At 44.9% G+C, this 17,994-nt stretch overlaps 1 protein-coding gene across 3 annotated transcripts in view; it reads left to right on the top strand.

Moving 5' to 3' along the window:
• LOC119461602 (dipeptidyl peptidase 3-like) overlaps positions 1-16,298 on the top strand; it is a 76,196-nt gene extending 59,898 nt beyond the window's left edge. For all 3 annotated transcript variants that reach the window (XM_037722956.2, XM_037722958.2, XM_037722957.1), the window contains 5 exons: positions 346-470; positions 1,753-1,873; positions 7,608-7,784; positions 10,794-10,956; positions 16,026-16,298. In XM_037722956.2, the coding sequence (XP_037578884.1) occupies positions 346-470; positions 1,753-1,873; positions 7,608-7,784; positions 10,794-10,956; positions 16,026-16,168 (729 nt within the window). In that variant the 3' untranslated portion in view covers positions 16,169-16,298. The remainder of the gene's footprint in view (positions 1-345; positions 471-1,752; positions 1,874-7,607; positions 7,785-10,793; positions 10,957-16,025) is intronic.
• The last annotated feature ends 1,696 nt before the right edge of the window (positions 16,299-17,994 follow it).

Here is a 17,994-nt window from a genome sequence, read left to right as displayed (position 1 = left end):
GCTGCGCCGCACAGTCTCAGAGGCCACTCCTGTGAAGAGTGGTGGTCGACGCCAGGTGGTACTCGCCACCATCCTATGCTAAAATCCCTAGATGAAACAAGTCTCCTTGTTTTATCTGGGGACATTACCCTATGCAAAGAGTGCCGTCGGGTCTCCTGCCATTGATAAAGCTAAATGAGCTAAAGGGTCATTGAGCTAGTTCAATCCAATCCATTGCCCTCTGGCGCATTTTCGTGGCGCACTGTAATACTACATTGATATCTTATTTTCCAAAAGCAACAGCCAAGTTTTGCCAAAAGTTGGTTTTGCCCGCTCATTCCTACGCCCACCTCTGTCTGACATCAGGTGACGAGCTGGTACAAGGATGGCGAGACGTACGACTCGGTCTTCGGGTCCCTGGGTTCGTCCTATGAGGAGTGCCGGGCAGAATGTGTCGGGCTGTATCTCTGCACTGTCGAAGATGTGCTCAAGTAAGGCAACACCTGTGAATGCTGCGCTTGTAGGCTTGTGCAAATATTCAATATTTTCTTAGGTTCAATCGAATATAATGCTATTCAATATTCACTTTGTCTTGAATTTCAGTATTCATTGCTTTCCGAGATCTCGAGACCATCGAATACACTATCGACTTCCATTAATTCGACCCTGACGGGACTGGCGAAATGGATCGAATTATGCAGTGGCTAGAATTAAACAAGATGCAGAAAAAATGCCAAGGTACACTGCTGATTCATTTGACAGTATTTTCCAGAGTCTAACCTGCCCCCAAATTAAATGCGGCCGCTTTTATGTGTCGAAAAGAAGACAACAAGCGTAGAAATGACAGAAATGTAATGCGCACCCGATTTTTTAGCAAGAAAAATTGGCTGCATGTTGCACAGAGGCCGCCGGTTTCCTAAAGTTGGCTTCGTTGCAATACATCCTTGGTATGTGGCAAAGCATACAAAAGTCGCGAAGGTGGCTTTGTTTTGTATCCAACTGCGTCTTGCAGGCAATTTTTGGCCCAATTTTAATGAAAGAAAGAGCCGTGTGTTAGAATGGCATAAATACCTTAATCAGACATTATGAGCTATGGCTATTGCTTGAACATCTTGCTAGGGCGGGACAAAAATAGGTGTTTTAGACGGAAGATGATGTTTGTTCAGCGCATTCACAGTTCCATCTGCCGAGACAGACGCTACCATAAAGGGGGTCAACATAGGGGTCAGGTGCATAGTTTGGTGCTGTGTCAAAGAAACTTACCAGCAGCCATATGGCACACCTGGAAAGCTAAGGAACCACCTAAACATTGGAAAATGAGGACACAAGTGACTGCTTGTAATCGCGGCAACTTTATTCGCAGCCCCTATGTTTTTGACATAGCACACTGGGATCTGTCAAAAACATTGAGCAAGACAGAACACGGCGTATGAAATTTTGATCGTTATATACATTGGTTCTATTGGCAGTGCTGCGGGGAAGTGAGAATAATCAGGTCTGATGAATCAGTCAGCGCCTTTGTTTATTTTTTACTGTTTGCACCATAATCGTGATGCTCCAATATGCTAAAATAAATGATCTTGCTGATAAATGCACCTGCATATTATTATTTGACATTCGATTCAGTATTTGAAGTTTGTTTGTATTCAGTTTATATTTGAAAGTTTTGATATTTGTAACCCTCTAGCAAATGTTTTTCGAGTGCCCCGATAGCCCATGTGTCTGTAAGCAGTTCTCTACATTACTGTGCTTGTGTGATACTTTCTCCAATAGGCTGTTTGGCTTTGAGGGTGATGTAGGCCAGGACGTGGCGTACGTCAACTGGCTCACCATGGTGGTCAAGGGGGTCGAGGGCATGCAGACGTACAACCCAGACACCAAGTCCTGGCTCCAGGTATGAATCGGTCTGTCAGTGCACCAGTGCGAAAGCAGCAACTGGCCGTCTGCCTTCCCAGATCCTCCATAATTGTTCACACTTTCAGTCACGGTGTACTTATGTGAAAGGGAAGGCTGTCGTCCACGTGACTGTAGCATGAAGCTGGTTGGGTTTCTCACTTTGCATTTGAAGAAAAATTCATCCTAATCAGGGATGGTGGCTCTGCCTTCTGAGCTAACCAGGAGGCTAGCAGATTGCAGAGGGAGGCGAAAATTACCGTATTTATTAGATTATAAGGCGATGGTGCCAGTTGGAGGAGTCCCCGAGAAAAGAAATAACGCCTTATAGTGCGGCTTCACGGCATCGCGGCACGTGCTGCCATAAAGCCACACTAGAAGGCGGAAATTGCGCTGCCGTGAAGCCACACGTAAAGGCATTTGCGTATATGGCGGGGGGTGGCTTCGAGGATAAAGATTCTGGGGAAAAAACTTCGCCTTATATTCGAGTAAATACAGTTATTGACAACTCGAAGCACAGGGACACTGAATACAAATCGGTTCTGCTGACTGACCGGAAACTGGTCTGCCATCATTTGCCAACATCCATTTGCCAGCAGGAGCACATTTACACGTGTGTACGCAACTTGTTCTTGCCACTTGTGTGCAGTAGTGGCAAGGGGAAAATGGTGGACCTTAACCCTTTGAGGGTCGAATTTTTTAGCCAAATGCGACCCCCCAGGGTTCATTTTTTTTATTGCTGATATAAATTCTTCTGAAGAACCTATTTTGAAAAAAAAATGGTCGTAAATTATTTAGGGTGACAATAAAGTGAGGAAAAAATCTGTTGTGTTGTAAAATACACAATGTTTATTCATGAATAAGAAGATAAATTTGAAAAAAAAGCTTATGCAAATTTTAAAAAAGGACACATTCTTATAAACATAATTCACAAACTTAGAAAAATGAGTGCAGCAGAATACTTGTTTAGTAAAAAATGTTCATGCTTCGCACTCTAGTAGTTCTTCACCGTATGGCAGTCCTTGAAGCAGGGCTCCACACAGAGTGCTTTGTTGCACTCAACGCACATGTAGCGCGTTTCCTTCCGAAGTTTTTGTCGCCGAGTGGTGTTGGTGCAGACGTGGCATCTTCTCTGGGTTCTGCTTCCCTGGGCATCGGTGGGTGGCAACTTCTCTATGAAATGTCGCGCGGTCAGTCTAAGATCTTAGGATGTTCCCCAGTCGGCCTTCCCCGCTTCCGCTTCTCAGTGTGATGCTCTTCGATCAGTTGGCTCACTACCCGCCGTTTGAAGTCCGCATACATTGCTGTGGATTTCGTGTTCGCACGGAAAAGAATAAACGCATTTAGCAGTGACATGTCGAGCATGTGAAAAAAAAATTTCTTGTTCCACTTCACCGTTTCTCTTATACTTTCTGAGAAGTTTAGTTGCATGTCAACTTTATCTACTAGTCTCTTATTTCTTTTTTGTATTCTAGCATGCATTTCGGCTTCTTCTTTTCGCCCATTTTCCAATGCACCTTCTCCACTTCCGCAAGCTCCGCTCCGTGCATTGTGGACAACATATGCACGTCTCGTCTGTCATGCCATTTCAGGGCCAGCATAGCGTTCGTGTGGTAGCTATCGACTTCGCCTTGCTGCAGCTTCTTTGAAAATTTTGGAAGCCCCTTCCTGTTTGTGTGCACCGTGCCACAAGCCTTTGTCTGCCTGCTGAGCAGAAACTCGAACAGTGCTGGGCTCGTGTACCAGTTATCAACAAACAGGGAATGTACCATGTCGAGAAAGTCTCTCGGGAGCTCCACAACAACGGAGCCTGTAAATCCCAACCCCTTCATAATGGTCGCTGTGGTAGTTGCTCCGGTATAGACAGTGCACCTCAAGATGTAGCCTGTCTGGACATCACAAAGCACGAACATCTTCACCCCAAACCGATGCCGCTTGGAAGGAATATATTGTCGAAAAGAAAGCCTTCCTCTCCAAGGCATCAAAGACTCATCTATGCAGAGATCCTTGAAAGGAACAAAAAAGGTGAAAAATTTCTCCAGTATTTTTTCCATTATTGGTCCGATTGTTCGTAGGTGGTCTTTTGCATCTGTGGTGGAACTTAAGTGCAGCACCCGCAGCAGCTGGCAAAAGCGGTTGGCCGAAAAGATTGCCCGGAAAAATGGAGTTTCTGACATGGTGTCATTGGACCAGTATTCTCTGAGGGTATTTTTCCGGACCAAGCCCATCAAGAACACAATTGCTAGAGAGCAGTAAATTTCTCCGTCATCTGTCTCCAACCATGACCGCAGTCGCGACTTTTGGGGCAGCCTGGTCTTGTGAATATTCTTATTAGCTTGCTTATTTGTTTCCATTACAATCTGTTGGACAAGCCCTTTGTCGAAAAAAAGCTTGGAAGTATTCCACTTCTTTTGCATCGAGCACCAATGCAGAGCTAGGCACTTGTCCAGAATGAGTCACGTCAAATGTGAACACGGAGGGAGAAAAGTCACCTTTGATTCACTCTGCATCGTCTCGCCGTGCACGCTTTTCGGATGTCGTCCCTTCGTCACATTCCGAGTCTGAAGTTGTAGGTAACTCCTTGTCTGACGGGCTGACGTCAAATGAATCCGATTCCGATTCGTCTGTAGGGTGGTAATCGACATCGGAGGAATCGCTGCCAGACTCACTGGCAGCAGAGCAACCGGCGCGCACTTCCATAGCATAAGCGAACTACCCGGGCGAGCGCACTGAAAAATGGTTGTGTGCATGTCCGGAAACCAAAACAAGCGAGAAGAAGCCTTCGTCTTATCGCCAACAAGGTGTGACAGAGCTTATGTGGTCTCCAGAAAAGGAAACGCAAAAATGGCAGCATTGTTTGTGTATATACGCGCCTGTCGGGAAGAGGTGTCATCTTGCCGCAGTTAGCAATAAACAATCGAGTAACAAGAGATTTGAAACCAGATAGCCATCACTTTAGCGCGTACAACAAGCGGAGCCGCTGCAGGAGAAAACCGAAACTTGCCGCCGCCGCGCGCGTGCACGCCTGGATGTGCGAGCGATAGCTGACGCGCGCCGTTGCCATAAAAAAAAAAATGGAGATGCATCGGCGCAAGTAAAAAATTCCACATGTTTTTCTATCAGAAATGATAGAAAAAGGCGCGCTTTTTAAATGTACAAGCGATAACGTACATGTACGCCATTGACCATTTTGTGGGTGTTCACTGAGGACGTACATATACATTGTACAGTATTGACCCTGAAAGGGTTAAACTGCAGCTAATCTAAACCTTCTGCTTAAACAACACGGCTCTATTTCATTTCATTGTGCCAAATATTGCGACACGATCACTTCACCGAAAGGACTCCCATTGCTCAACGCGTCGCGTTCTGCCAGCTACAGTGCAGGAATATATTTTCGCTTATCGCAATGCCCCCTGCTAATAATTGCACATGAGCTTTGAGCTAGTGAATCAGTTCATTTTGTGGAAAAATGTGACACATGCTTTACTAATTTAAATGAACACAAAGCCATCATCCTACTGAAATGCATATTTACTAGCGCAAAAAACGGACATAGGTTAAAGACTTTAGGGACAAACTTGTGGCAGTTTTTTGCACTAGTAAACATGCATTTCAATCGAAACCAACTGCCCAACTTATTACTACTCTTACTTCATCATCTTACTATCTTAACCTTCATTCAGTGGAATCTGCAGCACCTTGGAATTCTTTGACATATTCTTTGACAATCCTTCATGATGCGTGACTGAAAGAGATATATTAACACTTTTCTGCTTGCACCTATTTCAATCGATAGGTTGCTATCGATGATTGCAAGTTCTTATTTAGTCTCTTTCCGACTCGGACAGCTAGCACCGAATATCAAATCGGAAAAAAAAATGGCCGAATAATTCAATTGAATATTGAATATAAAAAAATTTAACACAAGCTTTTACGCTTCCAAATTTTGTGAGGAAAAAACACTGCTGCATGTGCTCAGGAAGCTAAATGCATTAGTACTTGACAAGAATCTTGCTAGCTATCAGAAGCTTATCAGTAACTATGAATTGATATGCGTAGTATGCTCTGCTCTTATTAAACAGATCACCAAATTAATATGCCAGCACTGATAACAGTTCGTATACAACGGTCTAGAAAATATTTTTTTATCGATAGAATGTCCGTCAAATAGAACCAAGTGCTTTTTTTCCTCTGAACCTGAAGAAATAGCGAAGTTGTCCTACATGCCAATGGGGTTTTCAGTTTAATAGAGAGTCATACCATGCTTAACGACAGTCTTCTATTGCGTAGAAAGTATTGCTTTCCAGTTTTCTTGCTGGAAACAGGAGAGTTTTTTCATCCTTATGGCAGGTGGTTTTTGTTGGTTATCGCCAGCCCATTAAGGCCAATCTGCACTACAGACAAAAGCAGGGAATGTGCATCACGTCGCTTGGCACCGCTCCATGCAGTCGGCGCCAACAGTAAAAAATTCTCAAATAGGGAGATCCACACCAAGTTTCCATGATGTCCCCCGTGCACTGTCACACAATATTTTCGAACCCGCCATGTAAATTTAAAGCTGGCCTTGCAATGGGTCGCTCGAAGCTACGAAAGAAGTCCGTTGTGCGTTTACGACCGGTATTCCGAACGAGGGGCCACCTTACGGTATTTTGCAAAGATAGCAACCATGAACATGCAACGGTCATCCTGTGCACTCGCTTTCATTGGCGAGGCGGTTTGTCGGCTTCCTGAGCGTTGAACGACCGCTGTGAATAGATCTGAATTAATTCGGTAACACTCATTAATCAAATACTAGGAGACTCCCATGCATGTGTAGCACCATATTTTCTTTCACAAAATTTGTAAGCATTATATTTCGCGAGATATTTTCGGATATTCAGTCTTCCATTTGATATTTACCTTTTTGTTTTCTTGGTTCAGTTACCGTATAAATTGGTGTAAGGGCCGCCCTTTTTTTTTTCACAATTGTGATAAGTTGCAGCCCTTACACGCGACCAAAGGAAAAAGAGGTGCATTAGAATTGGGTAAATAATGTAATCGGACATTGTGAGCCACTGTTAATTCCTGAAAATCTTCCTAGGGCAGGCCGAAAATAGGCATTTTCAACTGGAGAGGACATGCGTTCATCACATTCACTGACCCCTAAGCTCTGCCAAGGCAGATGCTGCCAGTAAAGGGGTCACCATAGGGGTCAGTCATGCCGACTGGTTAAGTCTAAATTATCCGGCAAAGGACAATTTTACGATCGAAATGTCGAAAGATTGGGCCCATAGAAATGCAATGACACCGGCCGGGACCTTCGGTCAAGATAGAATGAACCGAAAAACCTAATTAACCAGAATTGAATTAACGGAAGTCTACTGTACTGGTGCCATGCGAGAAATTAACTGTGGGCCCACAGCAGGCAGTGCGTAGATATTGCATGATATCATGTCTTCATGTCTCTCAGCTTTTTTCTGTCTTCCTTTTATTTTTAAAGGCAGAGCAAGCAACATTGCATTGAAATGTAGTGCTTTTGCCAACCTTGGGAGTTTATCATCATTTGGTGCATATGTTTGTTGTGGAATGGCCATGAGGAAAGCTTGTGATTGTCTTCAAGTCAGTCCCACAGCAAAGCCCATTTTAGCATGTCAACGCAGATGGTCCCCTGTTAGAGAGCTTCGACGGTGGTGCCTCAGCTTACAGATCTCCGGCAAGTTCCTTCGTTTGAGTCTGTTCATTTCTATGCGCAGGCCCACTCGCGAGCCCGGTTTGTGATCATGCGTGTGCTTCTGGAGGCGGGTGACCTTGTGGAGATTCATGAAACAAACGGCGAAGACGGCAAGCCAGACCTGCTCATAACCGTGGACCGGACCAAGATCGCCTCCTTCGGCCGCCCCTGCATTGAGCAGTTCCTCCTCAAGCTCCAGGCAAGTGCCCTGGCCATCTTTAAGAAAACCATTCACTGCAGTGGTTGGCAGTGCTGTTTTGGTGACGAGCACAGGGTAGTATTGGTAACTCTGCGAGAAAGTCGCTAAATTTAGCAAATTTTAGCTACCTTAACCCTTTGAGGGTCTAGTTTTCTTGCCCCAAATGCTACTCCCCAGGGTCTCATTTTCTTTATTGCAGATTTAAAATCTTCAGACAGACTTATTTTGAAAAAAAAAAAAAATGTACCACAATTTTTTTAGAGTGACCATAAAAAAGTATTTTCCGTAGGTCAGCATGCATTGTTTATTCATGAATACAGATTGACTTCTGTAAATAATAAGAATGAAAAAAGTAGATACACTGACATCAATATATTCTGATTCGGCACTTGGGTTGTCCGCGTCGGATTAATTGCCGCTCGACTCACTTGCAGCATAGCAACCAGCGTGCACGCCCATAGCGTAATCGAACCGTGTATGTGAGCGCATGCAAGAAAACTCGATGGTTGATGCGTGTTATGATGCCTTGTAATTCCACGGTCACTTTGCTATTTACTGCACATATCTATATCTTTTCTGTATTGTCACCATATATGTTATGTTATAATTAACCATGTCCAGCAAATGCCCCCCTTACACTATGCTCCGATGAGGAGCCTGTAAGGTACTGTGAATAAATAAATAAATTGTGTGCCCGTCAGAAAAACCGAACTAGTTAGAAACTGGCAGTAATCCTTCGTTCTGTCGCCAACGAGAGGGCAATCGGTTTTCGCGAGTCAAGTCTCAAGAAAAGAAACGCAAGTATGGTGGCATCGTTTGTATGGACTAGCGCCCACCTGTGAACAGATGTAATCGCACCCCTGTGAACAACAGACGAGCGAGTGCATAGCGGTGACCCTTTGAGAGATTAGAAACCAGATAGACATCAGTTTTGATGAGCGTAACTAACAAACCAGAACTAACCGCTGTGCGCCCTTGCACGCACAGATGCACGAGCGGCCACTGAAATGCCTGCGTAAAAAAGCCGTGGAATGCGTGGAATGAAAACCGGAGAATACAGAGCAAAAAAAAAATTGATTGTATCCACTAGGGTTGCAGCACCTGCTGGGCAACTACTAATCGTTAAAAATTGGCGTGTTTTTCAAACGTACAGATGGCACCGTACATATACGGCATCGACCATTTGTGACTTGTTTGTGCTGTATATTTACGGCATTGACCCTAGAAGTGTTAATGAGCACGTTGTCTTTTTTGAAGATCGTAGCGACTTTTTTCAGTCCCTTTTCTAGTGATTTAAATTGTGCTGGTAAAATTATTCTAGGGACTTGGGCGAAGCTCAATGCCTCACCCCCATTTTATCTCGAAGGGGATGTACACTCTCCATCTGTCACTACTTCTAGAGACATATGGAAGAGCTTATTAGTTTGTGTGCATCGAAGCTGCTTTTATAGGCAAAGCAATATCTTGAAATCTCATACCTGTCTGGAAATGGGGGTGGGGGGCGTCTGCCTTTGTCAAATTCTGATGGTTGACTTGCACTGCAAAAGGTTATTGAAGGTTATAGTTTAAAAATAATGTTAAGGAAGACGTCTTGGAAACATAAAAACGTAAAAGAGACAGAATTCTAATCAAGTGGTCTTCAAGGTCACTTTGTGACTTTTCACTAAAAATACTCCATCTTTAGCTTTATTTGATACTCCATAGACACCCTATTTCGGGCCGCAACATGGCAACCTTGTCAGAAAAAAGGAAGAAAGAAGAAAAAAGTTGCCAACACTGGTACTGGGCCATTGGAGGGTCATATTTATAAAGAAATGAAATGCGGATACATGTTCACGTTGACCTGCTGCAGTGGTTCAGTGCCTGTGACTCTCTGCTGCTGAGTGTGCAGTCATGTGTTGGAATTCCAGCCATGGCGGCTGCATTTCGATGTAGGCAGAACACAAAAACGCTCGTGTACTTAGGTTTGTGTGCACGTTAAAGAACTCTAGGGGATTGTAATTAATCCAGTGCTCTTCACTACTGCTTCCCTCATAGCCACAGTGTTGCTTCGGTACATTGATCCCCATGAATCAATCATAACATGTTGATAATTCAGTGTGAACTGGTCAGTGTTAGCTGTTGTCTACTTGTTTACAGGCTTTTCTGTCAGAGTGGCACTGATGAACCTGATGTACTTTTGTTATATGCCTGATACGCAGTCAGTGAACCACGGATGTATGGTAGTTGCTGCTCATATGAGGTTGTTCTTTGGCCACGTGGGCCATATTGTGGCCAAAACACTGACAATACTTAGCACATACTACTAATGAACCCCAGGTAGCCCTTTCTGTCAAAAATATCATTTCTAAGAAGTTTAGTGGGCCAGTTGGCGTAGCATTGCCAAGGATAAATTAGGGCGAAAGACAGGATAGAAAAGCAAGACGAGACAACACGAACGTTAACTTGCAACCGAACATATAGTGGGAAACACTCCCTTTTTTAAAGTTACGCATGCATTCATCAAGCCTTTTCACGTGCACACACATTTCTTTTTAATAACGTCACCTTGTAGAACTCACTATTGCTGTGATATCAGCAAATTACTTTCAGTTACACAACTGAGTTACACAACTACAGCTACACAACTGTTGTTTCGTTTTGCTCTCCATCTTGTATTTCGCACTATTTTATCTTTGACAGTTTCATTTGTAGCTGATGTGATTCAGTGAGCAAATAGGACTAAAGTAGGAGAAAGCGCCTGAGTGGCTGATTGATATCTACAAGTTATGAACAGAACGTAAGATGTTATCAGGATTTGGTTTGGTATTTTGACAGTGGTAGCACTCATCCTGTTCTATGGAGTGACCCTGTTTGATGTTGACAACATTTTCACTCTTACAAGAGCCCTGTTTTTGGTAAAAGTGACGCCTTAGATCGTATAGAGCACGGATTGATCACTTTACCTTTACCCTAATGCTTACCTTCTCTGTTCATTTACGTCTAAGTGCCTGTTCATCTTGCCTGCAGCTATTCAAGTCAACAGCCAATCTGCGTGAGGCCACAGAGATGTATGATCGGTACTCCGAAGTAAGCGACAGTGGCCGCTACCCCTTCCTCAAGTACTGGAATATCGTCATGGCCCGCAAGAAGCCCCGACGCATTTTCGTCCAGAGCAACACTGTTCTCAACGGTGGGTGTTTTTCCGTTGAGTCTTTGGCGTAAGAAATATGGACAACTTCACACATTTCTCACAGTTCACGGTTGATAAAAGTAGTGCACATGTGAAAACAGGCACAGAGGTGATGCCGCAGTGCTGAACTTGCAACAACAAACAAAGAGCATGATGTATGCACTTGTTTACAGCAAAAGCATGCATTGCTTATGTCAACAACGTAATTCACTAGTTGCATAGAAAGCTTGATATAAGCGACATCAGCGTTTTATTCAATAGTATATTGATAGTGTGTCCAGCTGACACGCTGTGTGCCTAGTCCTTTCCACTTTGATTAATTTACACCCGTGTGTGCTTTTATTTCTGCTGATAAGTTCTGCTCCATGGAAAAGTGACTGACATGTGCACTTGCCAATTTGTAATTCTAGAAAGCCATTGCTCCCTTTCTTACATTGTCATTGTGTTCCCAGAATCTTTCATTAATACATAATTAATAAATTAATACATGCAGTCATTGCAAATTGTGCGTGCTGTGGAACGCTTTGCAATGCTAGCCGCAAAAGCTCGCATCGCTGGGTTGCAAGACAAAGGTGCACTGCGCATGCTTCGGAGTGCTTGTTGCACGCTTTTATTCGAGATAAGGTAGAAATAGATGCACTGCAGAAGCAAATGAGCCTGTATGGATATGGGCTGTGCCGCACTTGTACTGCGAATTGTGCGTGAACATGCCCGATCGCATGTCTATTACTACAGTTAAACTGTAGTAATAGTATATTACAGTGGAATCTCGATGATACGAATCTCACGGGGTCACGAAAAATATTCGTATTAGCCGAAGTTCGTATCATCGAAACACAATTAAAACTAGCTAAATTATGGGGGGATGAGAGCATCAGATCGCAAAAATCGCAAGAAATATTTATTTTTGAAAACCAAGCGTTTCGGTATCTGCAATGCCTAATCTATGCTGTATCAAAATGGTTTGGCTGAAAACGCGCTAAAAGTGGCCGAAAAAGATTTATTCGTCAGGGCGCAGGGCGAGAAAACAGCTTTAAATCGCGCAAAATCACCGCAATTCACGGAGACATATCTCGTATTTCCCGCCACCGAGCGCCTCTGTCTTAGTATCGTTCGAAAGCTTAAAGTTTCGCCGTCCCGCTTCTCATTTCGTCCGTCGTCGCCATCTTGTAACAAACGCGCAAACTCAAAAGAAGCGCGTGTCTGCGATAGGTAGTCACACGGACCCTCCGATGAAAGCGGCTTCCGATTGGCTGCTGTGCTGAAAGGCGTCTCTCCATTGGTTGTTGCTGTGGCAGGGGCAAGATGGCAACCACAGTTGTCTGCTTCGTAAACCACGCCGGCGTCCTCACTTGACACGCAGAATTCGGATTACTGAGAGCTCCCAGGTTAGTGATGGATCGTCGCTCGTTGGAGAAAAAAAATTTTGGACGAAGCACGCCTTCGGAATACGGAAGCGCAAGCCTCCTAACGGCAAGAAAAATACGGCGATTAGTGGGAGAAGTGGAGGAGCACCCGACTGAACGTGCCGCGCTACCTCGCACCGTGGATTACGTGCCGTGCTATCTTGCACCGTGTGACTCCGGCAGCGAAACCGACAATCGCCCTGTGCCATCGGCACCGATAACGCAGTCGACGGAAGACGCGCCAACGGAGGCTCCCGCGCCTCGGCGTACGGCCGCGCGAATCAGCCGAGATCGTATCTCGGTAGACATAACTCGCTGCGACTAGGCAAAATGGCTCAAACACAAAGAATGTGGCCCAAAGCACAGCAGCCACTCCGTCCGATGGGCGGCCACCGAAAAGGAGGAAAAGCACGAAAGCAAGAAAAGCGCCACTGCTTCAAATTCTTCGCGCCCAGTTGTGGCCTCCACGCTGTCCGGCGCCGCATCTGCGCCTCCGCACCAGAAGAGAAAGGGAGAAAGCGCGTGACTGCGCGCTGTTCTCTTTCTCGGCTGTCGGTGGGGCGGCGTTTATTCGTATCAACCGACGCAGGTAGAAAATCGATTCGTAACAACCGTACTCTAGCATGTTGCAAAGTAATGGGGCTTGGCCGGGACCACAGAAAAATTTGTATCATCCGGAAATTCGTATTAGCTGTGGTCGTATCATCGAAATTCCACTGTATACAGTTTAAACATCGTAAACTGTATATGACGCCGTTGAAATGGCCGATTATCATACGTGGGCATCAAGCAAGGCGGATTGTTGTGCCGGGTTTCGGGACTGACTTCCTCTTGTAATCAGTTGTCCTCGCTTCTCGACCGCCCTAAAAAAGTCCATGTGTCACTTAGCGCTCTTGACGCATCATGGCTGATACGGCCCTTCCCCTCCAGCCCTTCTGTCGATAACTGCCAACACTACGCACACGCTATTAGTTTCGAAATCTGCCTTTCACCTTGCAGAACATCCCAGTCCATTCTCACTCATGTGTAACTGTGCGAGCACGAATTAAATGTGTGTAGCATGGGTCCACAAATTGCACAGCGACAAGCCTTGGGTGCCACATTAGGTGGGGGGGGGGGGGGGGCTTTCTCCAAAGTGCAGATGTGGCGTACGGTAGTTTTGTTAAATTCAAACTGCAATGTAAAGATCCATCCAAGTGTAGGTTGGGGTCTGACTTGTTTTGGCAGCTCGCGGAATTCGCAAATGCCATTAGTGGAAAACCTTTGTCTACAAGAAGACAAATCCGGCGGCACAGAATCTCCAGTTAAGCATCCCGTACCTAGAACCACTCATACTAAAGATCGGATGTCATCCACGCTTTCTTGTGGAATGCGTATTGGACCGAGAGGCCTTTTGCATTCTTGAAGCAGAGTGGCGATCTGTTCTTGCTGATAACGAATGGCTGCGGTTTGCACGAGCCATTCATATGCGCAGCGAGCAAAACTGAGAGCACCCTGCTGTTTTTTCTTCCATGGTATGTACTGCCCGTCGGATTCAATCTCTTGCATGGCAGCATCTGCCAAAGCAGGGCCGTTTCAAATTGGTCGCCATTAACTATTGCCGACGACGCGAGACGTGATCACGTGTCTGTCAGGAGAAGCACACTTGCAGGGGCACGGCATGGCACAGCGTTCGATATATCGAATGTAGCGGTGAATGGCAGTTCGATGTACGCATAGTACATCACTATACTTTTGCGTGAGATTTTCAAGGGGATTTTACAACTGTTCGATGTAGACAATAAATCGATATATCCGGGATTGACTGTATGCGAGTTTTTGCGGTGTCCTGGGAGAAGTAAATACTTTGTGAAGCTTATATACTGTATTTAGAGCGAATGTGAGGCATGTTAGGGGTGATGTGGAGGAATATTTTGAAGCATGTGGTTTAATCGTGGGCTAAGTAAAAATTGTTGAATACTCGTTTTTCTTCTGTTTGGAGGCTTTACAATAAGCGCTTACAATGTTTCCCAGGTCTGGGAACCAATGGCAGCAGCAATTCTATATTTGCAGAAAATGAGGTCCATGTTGTGAGTGATGCACTAAAACTGATTTAAATATATGTGTGTGTGTGCGTTGCTTCCAGTTTTACAGAAAACTATTAATTTAAGCATTCCAGAGCTTTACAAGTGTATTTCGAGAACTGTGCAAGAAGTTTGCACATTGTCTTGAAAGAGCTCAGCGTTCCACATAATTGACATTTTGTGGGAAGTCTTATGCATTGGTAATGTTTCAAGGTGCCTGTTAAAAAGAGCCTTTCTTTTTTAGATTGGCATCCCTTCTCACCTTCATGGTTTCTGCACACTGTGTGCAACTGATAATGATGCCTCAGTTCAGATGTGAGACACCAGAATACAGTTGCCAACCAATTTTCCAGACCTGGCGGGGACCGTAAGATAGTGCGAAAGATCGAACAGTCCGAAAAATTTGTTCAGCTAAAAAAATAAAATTTATTAGACTATGAGCGGCTTTAAAAAAATCTCTAACAATGCCCTGCCTCATACTATGCTTGGAGGCAATCAGATTTGCTTGGATTTGTGCACGATTGACGTCTCCGTATACACTCGACAAGAGCGCCATCGTTTTAGCAAAATCTGCCGCTGCTGTTTGTGGGTGGACATCATCGTCGTCATCGTCTGAGCAGCTTTGACTGCTCGTGCGCCAAGCACGAGCAGTCAGAAGCTGCGATCTCAGAGCACGATCTCGGAGATTGTCAGAGCACGAGCGGTCAGAAGCTGACTGATCGTGCGCCGAGCTCACCAATGAAAAAATTGTTTGCCAAGTTGTCCAACTTGGCAAACAATGCGGGTTGGACGCTAGTGCCGTTCTTTCTCTTTTGCGTCGCTCATTTGCGGCGCTCCTCCAGCTCCGAAAGTAGTCCGAATTAACCGATGTGCGGCCAAATAAGTCCGAATTAATGAGAGTTTGATTGCATTGAATAATGCACACGTCGGCTGAGAGCATGCACCTTGTTGAGAAGTGTGCTCGCTGCCGCCCTTGTCGGCGAGATTTTCCCGCGGAAGCCGCATTATAACCGGTATTTCGTCCCACGCGGTTCCGCTGTACGCGGTATGCGTATACATGGAGTGCTATGGGAAAATTAAAGGGAGTCTGAAAAGACCGTACTATATCCGGTCCTGCACTATAAACGGTTACGTTATAACTGGTCTATACTGTATTCTGGTGTGTCACATCCCAGCTGAGGTGTCATTATGGGTTTTTTATTTTTAGTAGAGTGGCTGTTGCCAAAATGTGTTAGTGGCTGTGGGTCTTGGAGAAGTACTTACATGGCTGGTGCTCTGTAGTGCTGCAAGCACGACTGCTATGATGGCCATAGATATATGACGTCTGCTACTACATTTCTGGGATACGGTTCAGCTTCAATACATATATTACAATTATCGGATCATCATCATCAAAAGTATTTTCATGTCTGATGTCACGTGACTTTGTTATAACAGGGTTCAACTGCTATTACACTCCAAGATTTCTCTTTTCACTACTTTTACGCTACATATCAAGTGAAGAGTGCTCTGTTAAGCAATGCTCATAGCTATGCAAAAGAATTAAAGAGTCACCTGGTAATTTGTGCTGCAGCCGTATAATGCCTGCGATTTGTTTCAGGCGACAAAGTGGAGCTGAAAGAGTATGATGCTTCTCCTGAGGGTCACCTGCACTCATGGCTTGAACGTTTTGACGCAAGCACAACCAAAGAACTCAACCGGATCATGCTCGACCTGTGGAAGAAAGACAAGGACCACTTCTGAAGCGACTGCACTTAGAGCTATCAACACCTTCTGCTTTGTCACAGTGCCTATGAGAGGCGCATGACCAGACTTACAGTCGCTTGTGCATGAGACAATTAATAAACAATTGTTTTGTACATTTGCAAAGAAATCTGAAGGCGCGGGACTTGACTCGTGAAGAAACAAGTGTTTGTTAGAATGACTTCTTTGGTAGTGCTAATGCAACAGCTGCCTCTGGTTCTTTCAAGCTAATTCATAAGTTTATGTTTATAGCTAGTAAGCATTATCCGTGCCAAGAAGCAACAGGCGTTTTGAAGAAAGCTTCGGTTGCCATGGAAGTGCACTAAGAGCTGCACCATAGAGTGAGTGAAGGTGTGCTGCCTGGTGGTGGAGCAGCACAGCTCTCACAGCAGTGTTACGTTGCTCCAGGTGACACATACGCACATGGCACTTTGTGGTACAGTAAACTCCCGTTAAAGGGACACTAAACACAAATACTAAGTCAACGTGGACTGCTAAATTACCATTCCAAAAACCTCGCAGCGCTTGTTTCGTGCCAAGAAAAGACATAGTCTATGAGAAAATTGTGTATGAAGGATCCACATACCTTTAGCGCAATTCAAATTGCCCCGCCCCCGAGCGGGGAGTGGTGACGTTGCATACGCCATCACCGCCCTTTATTGCCATCGGTGAGTAAAACGGCGCCCAGCAGACAATGCCACAGCCTTCTGCGCAAAACGCAAATGCACGGCCATAAAGAAACCGAGCCAAGACAAGAGCATTGGATTCATGCTGCAGCTGCTCAAGGGACGTGGACTGTTCGAGAGACCTGCAGCATCACATGGGTGTGGAATTTTCTGCTACTTGCAGTTTGTGTGAGTTTTGCGAGCCAGCAAAATCAGCTCGGCACTACATGATAACAGAACTACTGAAATGCGAAAGCTCGGACATTGCAGAGTGGAGAAAATGAAACCTTTCAGTTGCCCGCATCGTTAAGAGTAAGGTCAGCGAGTTCTTTTTTGGATAATCAAATAGAACTGGACCAGTAGCTTTTTTTTCATCTTATTATTGCAATACAATGATCTTTTTATTACGAGTGGTTGAGTATTAGTGATGAATTATGAGAGTGCCTTCGTCATCGGCTAGTACCCGGAGGCGAGGAGTGCATTGAGGTGACCAAAGTGACCAAGCTGAAGGACTTTACCCGAGACCGAGCAGGCAACTACTGCCACCTGTAGTAAAGGGTAGGAAGAACTAGCTGAGGGTCGGGCGCCAATTGCGCATAAAGATTTTCCAGTTTTGCTCGAATGATATCACACTCCAGCATCGTTTGCCGCTACATCTTGTACACCATGGCCACCCTGTCGTGTTCTTCCTGACAAAGGCAGCATGCGGTTCCTGGTGACAATGTTTCTGGCGTTGTGTCAGAAAGGTTTTCATTTGTCTACTTCGATTCGTCCGATGTAGAGAAGTACGAAATGTTTCGTATATGAAGCACCACCGAAAGGAGAATACTGCCTGTAATACGTCGTTAGGATTGTCCGTCGTCGTTTTCGCGCCTTCACTTCACATCATGCCTTTAATACAACTTACGTTTGCTTTTTGTGTGCCATCGCGACTGATCTTAAAAGTAACACTAGGCAATAGCAAAACGATAAAGTGCATCTCGGGCCGTTTGTCGGCACTTCGTGCTGCATCAATTCATGCAAATGGTTTGTATTACGTAGATGTCAACTACAGTTGTCTGCCATGATGATGATGATGATGAAATAAACTTTATTTTTCGAGACAGTGTTCCCGAGCGTTTGAGCTGTGGATCACTCTAAGTGGGAGGGTCCCTCATTCCA

The sequence above is a fragment of the Dermacentor silvarum genome, chromosome 8 (assembly GCF_013339745.2).
Source record: "Dermacentor silvarum isolate Dsil-2018 chromosome 8, BIME_Dsil_1.4, whole genome shotgun sequence".
NCBI lineage: Eukaryota > Metazoa > Arthropoda > Arachnida > Ixodida > Ixodidae > Dermacentor > Dermacentor silvarum.
This window is presented reverse-complemented; position numbering and strand designations above follow the sequence as displayed.